Genomic DNA, 8,807 nt, shown 5'->3' on the forward strand with positions numbered 1-8,807 from the left:
AAATCCAAACAAAACTGTTTCATTCTCTCTCGTCAAAGAAACAGAAACAAAAACAAACCTGAATTAATCGACAGGGTTACAACTCGATCGAGGACGATAATAAAACTAATTCGATCGATATATATCATGAGAGGTACGGTACACCGTACACACACATACATACATACAGCACGCGTACTGACAAGACGACATCATGTCCAATAATTCGTCGTATGTGTGCCGTGCCGACATGGAAATAGACGAAGAACAAGCTCGATCTGCTTAATCTTGATGTGTCTCTCTCGATCTGTCAGAGTAGATCATGTCAGTGCTTTGGCGGGCACTGGTAGCACTTGGCGAAGAGCCCGAAGGTGTCGACCTGGCGGACGAAGTTGACGGTGCTGGCCCATCCCCCGAACCCGAACCCGACGACGAGCACCCACGCCACCACGAAGCAGTTGGCGGCGAACATCCCCGGCCAGCCGCCGACCCCCCGCGGCGGCCGCTCCACGGCGTTCTCCCTGGCGGCCGCCGGCGCGAAGGTCGCCATGTGCGCCAGCGCCGGGACGATGTACACGGTGAAGCTCACGAGCAGCGACCCCACGGTGGAGTTGATGGGCCCGAAGAAGGGGAACACGACGGCGAGGAACCAGATGGGGAGCACGACGGGGAGCCTGGCGGCGGCGCGGAGCGCCACGCCCCGGGCCTCGTGCACGCCGACGAGCTTCTCCCACACGAAGTAGAGCGGGGTGCAGGCGAAGCCGAAGGTGATGAACTGGTGGACGAGCATGAGGACCACGGCGGCGTCGCGCAAGCCGGAGCGCGGGAGGAGGGAGAAGGCGTTGGAGTGGTCCAGGAGCGCGTCGCCGAAGGCCCAGTAGACGGCGGCGGCCGACGGCAGCGTCAGCGTCAGCACGTACAGCGTGGCGGCCAGGTAGATGAACTTGAACTTCTGCGGCTTCCACATGGCGTGCATGATCTCCCTGCATGCAGAGAGATGATCATTAACGGCCAGGCTGCCACGTCAGCATATGACTGTGGTCAAAGCTAGCTAGGCTGGCAGAGGCTTAATTACATACACTGTGACAGCGTGGCCTCCAAAGGTGTAGAGGATGTTGGTGGCCCCAGTGAAGTAGAGCACCATCTTGGTCGGCCCCGAGTGCGTCACACCTTCCACCTACAACGTCATCGGTCGATGATGAAAAATTAGTCATGGTTTCGTCGAGAAACAACGAAGCTTAAGCTGATGGGAAGAGACGAGCGATCGACCTCGCCACGCCATAGAAGAACTTACTCACCTGGCCGTGCGCGATGGCGGCGATGGTGAGGTACCATGCGGTGTAGGTGGTCATGAGGAGGCCGAGGAAAGACCAGATCCGGTAGTTGTGGAAGGAGGGGATGAAGACGGTGGTGGCGCAGCAGGCGCCGAAGATGTACGTCCAAGTCCGCTTGTCATACTTGTCGTTGATGTAGTAGATGTTGCTGCATGCAGATACATGGATCGTCAGATCATCAGATCACAGATCATCAGGAAATTGATCATCTATCACGTGCGATGATGACGACTTTGGTCGATAGATCGATGTGTACACGCATGGATGGAGATGATGATGACTCCTACATACCTTGCACATGCGATGAGCTGGATGACGGAGCCGAAGAGGAGGAAAGTGCAGTTGAAGAAGAGGCCCATGTTCCTCCAGTGCTTCCCCAGCAGCCCATCCAGAACCTCAAACCACTGCTCGATCACATTTGCAGCAGCAACATCGACCAAATAACAATCAAGATCCAATAATTTGTTGTTTGAATTAAATTAAATGAATAAGAATAATGATCAATGGTAATTGCTGGTAATACCTGGATGACATGGTTCCTGAAGTCGACCTTCTCTCGCTCCTTCCTGGTGCGGTACTCGACGTAGAGGACGCTGATGAGGTAGGCCGTCCAGCTGCCCATGAGGCCGTAGAAGAGCTGGAAGACGATCCCGGACGCCATGCCCAGCTGCGAGAAGGAGTAGGGCAGCGTCAGCAGCACCTGCGCCACCTGGTTGGACGCGCAGCTGAACCACGCGTCGTACACGGACCCGCCGTGCCAGAACAGGCTCGACAGCGCCGTCTTGCCGCCGCCGCCCCTCCTCGACGCCGACGCCGACGCCGTGCCGCCGGCTTGATGGTCGTCTCCACCGTCGTCAGCGGCCTCGCCGCCGGCGGCCCTCTCCATCTCCATGTAGTTCCCGGCCACGATCGTCTCCACCTTCTCCGACGCCATCGCGTGGTGGTATGAGATCTGATTGATCTCTCTTCTAGCTCCCTTCTCGTTGCTGTGATCGGTCGTCTGACGCTGCTGCTGCTTCCAATACTATATAAGTAGCTAGGCTCGAGCTGGCGAATCATCAGAAATTAAGAGAGAGAAAAAATCATGTGCCACACTGCCACTGTAGTGTGTGTGCTGTGTGATGGGTGCGTGCATGGATGGACGGGGCAGCACACGAGCGGCCTTGGCCCATACGGCTAGCAGATCATGACATCGATCAACTTGTCATCTTTTTTTTTCCTCTTCAATAATTCTCTCTCTCTCTCTCTCTCTCTCTCTCTCTTATTTATTTTATTTGGTATACATAGGAGAGATCTAGCTAGCATCTAGCACACACATATAGATAGAGTGATTGTTCATGGCTGTACGTAGCTAGTAGAGCCTGTACCTACAATGGTAGCTTGGGGCTCGTACGGACGGACGTGTGTGTAGGGAAAGATGGCTAGATAGACAGGATCATGAGATGGACGAGATATGGGCAAATGCATCAAACAAAATGTGCAATCAAATTTTGAAGACTTGCTGGATTGTGATCTTTTCTTTTGGTAACCGGACGTGTTTGGATCTTAGCATGCAAAGTTGGCGCATTGATTGTGGGTCATTCTGCAAATCTTTACCATACAAGCACGCAGCTCTGAGAGCAGCAGCACAACTAATTGGTTGTCACACGTGCAACATAATAATTTGGAGCACCATCACCCACCCCTGGAGCAATCATGGATGCTGATGAGTTGATGAATAATGGAATAAAGGGTTAAGGGACATCAAAAGGAAATTAAGAGAGCAGGACATCCTAAAAAAATAGCACTGTTGATGCGTGATTGCATATATCCTTATTAGTTGCAATTAAGTCGACCGAATCCTTGGATTATAAATTTGAGACAATCAAGTATCTATCAGCCCAAGTAAGCACCATTTAAGTGATGAGCAATAAGTCTAGCTAATTGTACAAAGTATAAAAGAAACTAATAATTAAGTTTGCTTTAAACTGAAGAAAATATTGAGATTACATTGTGATGGAAAAAAAAATCACGGTCTCATTGCATCAGCTGAGTTTGCATAAGAAGTTATAGCTAGCATCAGCTGCTTTACTGGGTATGTTCATGAACATTTTTTTTCTTCTAATTATTAGAACCACACAGAAGGTTCATTATGGTCGAGAATTAGGTTATCTATTGCCTTTTCCATGATAAACAACACATAAAACTATAAGTTTTTCCGATATATATATTGATCACTTGATGGTGCAACAATGCATTGAAGTATCCAGAGAAAATACAGTAAAAGTAGCTAGTGCGTGCAACAGAAAATTAAAGTACATGCTCAAAAGGTGCATGTTCAAAGATATGATTAGGAGGTCTCTACAAGGAATCAAGGAGGCAGGCCCAGTCTAGCATTTGTTAATGCTACAAAAATCTTCTCTCTTTGGTTTCTTTATCCAAGATCTTCCATGCATCTTAAAGAGCTTGAACTATAATATGGAATCAGATTTGTTCCTCTACTCCACATTAACTAACAAGATTATTCATGAGCCAGCTGAGATTAAAATATGAAAAAAAGTACTATCCCACCAGTGGTGACCATAATTTTCAAAAAGTGCATGTTTCAATTTTCAAAAAAGAACATCTTCAGTTTACGTTGAATTCAAAAATTTTAATAGATCAAATTCTGAATGCATGAAGTGGATATGAAATGTTGATGATTTTTAAATATGTACAAACAAATTAACTACAGACAAGCAGTGAAACATGTTGAAACCTTTAAAAAAACAATTTTGAATGTGGTCCCACCCCAAAAAATGGGTGATATATTTCGCTGTTCCAAGCGCTTGCATATCAAAATCACTGCCCCTGCGGCAAGGCTTAATGAGCACTAAGAAGATGGTACTTCATCTAGTACATCTTACAATTATGATGGCCTTGATAATAGCTTTTGGATCTTAATCATATTAATTAGGGGCAAAGCAAAAGGCAAATCCCATTGACGTGACATGAGTTGCTATAACTATATGTTGTGTCTATGATCAATAATTTCAGAGATCACATGACAGGAGGTACGGTATATTAATTGTCTACCTTTTTTCTGTAAATTTGGTCAGTTAGCTACATGAGTAGCTCCTCACAAAGCGATGTGACAAAATATCCCAAATGGCCACAAAAACTAAAAGAAACAAATAAGACTGAAAATGAAGGTACAATTTGTTGAGGCTGACTACCCAACCAACTCTCCTTCAATATTTTTTGCAGTTTAATGAGGACCAGCAGCCAAACTATCTCTCTGACTTCCATCAAAGCTAAGAAACTGGTATATATAATTGGAACGCCGAGGATCAACCAAAATGCATACGGAAAGAAATAAATCCAGTTGATCAAAATGCAGATCATATATGTGCGTACGTTGGTATCTATATGTTGCACGCAGTACATAAAAATAATCAGTGAATAGTATATATATGTTTTCCGGTTAGGGCTTTTTTACCTTTCTGGTTACCTTAATTTTCTTGTCACATAGCTCGATCGCGTAATTTTTGTCATATATGTTTTCCTTTTTCTTTTCTCTTTTGTAATTTTTGTGCAGTCGACCTTACTAGGTAGCTTCCAGTTCGATCGCGTGATCGATCTCATTATTCGAATGCATGATTACCTTTGGAGGTGCAAGCAGACCTAGCTGTTGGCGACTAGTTAAACAAATCAGCAAGATGTGTACCTTCTCCCTTCCCCCCTGTTGATCTTCACACAATGCAATGCAAGCAAAAGGCACACGGTGATACTTCAGCGATAGCCTCCTCTCCCATCATGGCCGTTCGATGGGCTCTCTTTTTCTTCGTGCACGTATGGACCATTGCACTGCATCTAGCTTTTTCCTGAACCGGCCGGGACCCCATTCACTCTCATTCCCCTGCCAGGGTTAGTTCCAGCTACACACACCTTGCCGACCATCTGTGTCGATCTGCGTACATCTCCCCAGGGGAGGGGATCGATGTTCATGGATCAACTGTAAGCAGACACGCAGGAGCTTCCATTCAATCTGGTCATGATCATGATCATCACATGCGTGCCCTTGCAGCATATGATGCCTGCTCGATCGATCGATCGGTCTCTGCGTGTGAACGAGAGATCAGTGTGCAGTGATTGCCGAAACTTTCTTTGGAGTTGGCACGCAAGGCTGGCGATGGCACGCCGGATCTGCCGGGAGCTCGCGGTGCGAATCCAAAGGAAGCCCCATGTGACCCCGAATCTCATTGAGACCTTGCGTTCTCATGAACATCTTGTGCAATGTTCCTGCACATTCCGAACAAGCTGCGGAGGGCCCTCTTCACAAAAAAGTCATGGTGACAGTGACGAGACGATGAAGAGGCACCCAAAGAAGATGGAACAGGATCATATCTTGGGTTTCTTGTTGCATCGGCATGAGATGGAGGAAGAGGTGGTGCATCACCAGAGCGGGCACGCAGGTGAAGAGGTTCATGCTTGATCGTTTTTGGAAATATGACCTTTGTCACCCTCTCAATCATGTACATGATATATGGTGCAGTAGGAAGTGACTTCTTGGTCTCAATCATAGTCCTTCTTAGCTCATTCCAAATGAAGTCCATGATGCAAAAAGGTTTTCCACTGGGCAAAGCACGGGCTAGAAGGTTTACTGCATAGTATCTAAGTGCCACGGAATCACCATCCTTTGCATCAATGGTGGCTCTAAAGAATTGATTCATTGCATAGTATACCGGTAGGAGATAGTTTGCCTTTCCTTCCTGAGCGCAAATAGGATTGAAGAACAAGGTAGGTACTTGATATGGCTTGAGTTGTTCCTCAACATGAATAGAATCTCTTTTCTCATCCTTAGTGCCAAGTCCAAGTATCCTAGAGAAGGTCATGTAATCTACTCCATATTTGACTCCCTCGGTGGTCCAACAGAAAGCAATCTCCTTTTCATCATAGTACAAGAAAAAGTGAAATTGACCTAGGATCTCCTCATTCCAATCATAGCGAAAGCCCATGATGTCATAAAGACTCATCTCCTTGCACTTATCCATAGCCTCATTAAAGAATGGTTCCTTCATATCTTCATAATATTTCCAATCCACGTACTTGCATGGGACAATGTGAGCATGAGACTTGCGCATCACCACTTAGGAATAGAAGTCTTCATGGAGTTTACACCAAAAACGCCTCTCAAGACCTTCACTCTTGTCATATTTGTAGACTTTCTCCTTGCGTGCCTCCCTAATTGCCACATCTTGCTTGTAGTAATTTCTTTCTATCTCAACAGCAAAACCCGGAACAATTCCAGGTCGATGAAGCCTTGGAATGCTTGGATAGTTGCGCTCCTCAGAAGAGTATTCAACTTGCAAGCGATGAGGGGTTCGAGGACAAATGTCATGAGCAATACCCTTGCTTGTTGGAGTCGGATGGGATGGAGGAGCCGCGGGTCGGCTTTGCATAATGTAAGGAGCTTTCCTTTGCTCCTTTCTTGAACTGCTGCCTGCGGGTTCCTTGCCCGCGCGATGTCGTGGACGCAGCTCCCTTGTAGGGTTTGGAGGGGCATCCTCCCTTTGAGCGCGAGGATCATGACGCCGCTTTTGTCTTCTTTGTTCCGCATCCTCCAAAGACTCACCAGCACGTGGTCTCACCATGCCTAAAGAATTAAGTAAGATCAAGACCAAGCTGAAAAGGATTGGGAAGAAGAAGATGTGTCTGTGGCGATCCAGTCCGGAGACTCCGGGTATGTCCCCGGAAACTCCGGCCCAGAGATTCCGGAGTATCCGGGTGTATATCCGGAGAATCCGGACTCGAGCACCTGAAACCCTAGGTTACAAAAATCTAAGGATTTTGCCATGAGATTTGCGTGAAACTTGAGCCAAAGGTACCTATACATGCTAGGAAGAGATGCCCTAAATATCTTTCAAAGAAACCTACGGCATTGGGAGATCGGGCGATCCGAAGTTCTAAATACCTTTGAGACCGTTGAGAGCGCGGGAACTTCAAATCCAAAGCCTCCCCGGAGTTTCCGGAGGGAAGGAGAGCCTTCCTTCAAGGATTGACGAGTTCTTGATGGTTGGAAGGTTGAAATCGCCACTAGGGCGTGAGATGAGGTGAGGGGAAGAGAGGAGGCGGCGGCGGCGGTGAAAAGGACTTGAGGACGGTTTGACCCCGACCCCGACCCCCTCGCATTATATATAGGAAAAATTAATTATCCGGAGAATCCGGACTGTCCGGAGACTCCGGGTCTTAGGCCGGAGACTCCGGCTCCCCCTCAAACTGAGCAGAAAAAGGCTCAAAAGAACTTGATCTAGATGGATTTGGTATAGATAGATTTTGAAGATCTAAAGGTGTGAGAGAAATTACTCGACTCAAGATCAGCCAACAATCAATCAAGGAGAACAATGATCTCAAGTGAGTAAAGTGAAGAACCACACTTTTCATAAAACAAAAGTCACACATTTTTGAAAGTTTTCAAGATCTTTTCATTTTGAGAACCACTTAATCTATGATCACTCAAGTGTATGCAGTAATTCAACTTAGGTTACGAGAATCCAAGATGTTTAGTTCACTTCTCAAAGCACAAAACCTTGACTCATCTAGAGGTTTAGTAAAGATATCGACAAGTTGCCCGTCGGTGCTTACATGTTGTAGAGCAGTATCTCCCTTAGCCTCATGATCCCTTAAGAAGTGATGACGAATATCTATGTGCTTTGTTCGGGAGTGTTGTACCGGGTTGTTTGCTAACTTGATTGCACTCTCATTGTCACAAAATAGAGGAATTGCATAAAAATGACAACCAAAGTCACTCAACGTTTGTCTCATCCACAAGAGTTGTGCACAACACGCACCGGCGGCGACATACTCGGCCTCCGCCGTGGACAAGGCAACCGAATTTTACTTCTTAGAGCTCTAATCTACTAAGGACCAGCCAAGGAATTGACAAGTCCCCGTAGTGCTCTTTCGATCCACTTTGCAACCGGCACAATCCGAATCGGAATAGCCAAGTAAGTCGAAAGATGAGCCCTTGGGATACCATAAACCAAGGTTAGGAGTGAAGACCAAATATCTTAGGATTCTCTTAACCGCCATCAAATGACATTCTTTCGGATTAGCTTGAAATCTTGCACACATGCACACACTAAGCATAATATCGGGCCTAGATGCACAAAGGTAAAGAAGGGATCCAATCATGGAGCGATATACCTTTTGATCCACGGCCTTTCCATCTTCATGGAGATCGAGATGCCCATTGGTTGGCATGGGAGTTTTGATGGGCTTGGCATTTTCCATGTCAAACTTCTTGAGCATATCCTTGATGTACTTGGTTTGACTAATGAAAGTGCCATCCTTGAGTTGCTTGATTTGAAATCCGAGGGAAAAGGTCAACTCACCCATCATAGACATCTTAAATATCTTTGTCATAATCCTACTAAAGTCATCGCACCAAGTTTGGTTAGTAGAGCCAAATATAATGTCATCGACATATATTTGGCACACAAAAATTTCTCTATCAACTTTGCGAGTGAAAAGAGT

The 8,807-nt window shown here is 46.4% G+C and overlaps 1 protein-coding gene across 1 annotated transcript; it reads right to left on the reverse strand.

Annotated features, from left to right (window-relative positions):
• On the reverse strand, positions 1-2,454 carry LOC120643687 (putative auxin transporter-like protein 4). The gene is made up of 5 exons (XM_039920142.1): positions 1,837-2,454; positions 1,605-1,717; positions 1,278-1,461; positions 1,059-1,156; positions 1-962 (listed from the first exon to the last, which is right to left on the reverse strand). Exons 1-5 carry the CDS (start codon positions 2,245-2,247, stop codon positions 305-307), a joined length of 1,464 nt encoding a protein of 487 aa, XP_039776076.1. The 5' UTR covers positions 2,248-2,454; the 3' UTR covers positions 1-304.
• Between the last annotated feature and the right edge of the window lie 6,353 nt (positions 2,455-8,807).

This window comes from Panicum virgatum, chromosome 8K (genome assembly GCF_016808335.1).
Source record: "Panicum virgatum strain AP13 chromosome 8K, P.virgatum_v5, whole genome shotgun sequence".
Taxonomy (NCBI): domain Eukaryota; kingdom Viridiplantae; phylum Streptophyta; class Magnoliopsida; order Poales; family Poaceae; genus Panicum; species Panicum virgatum.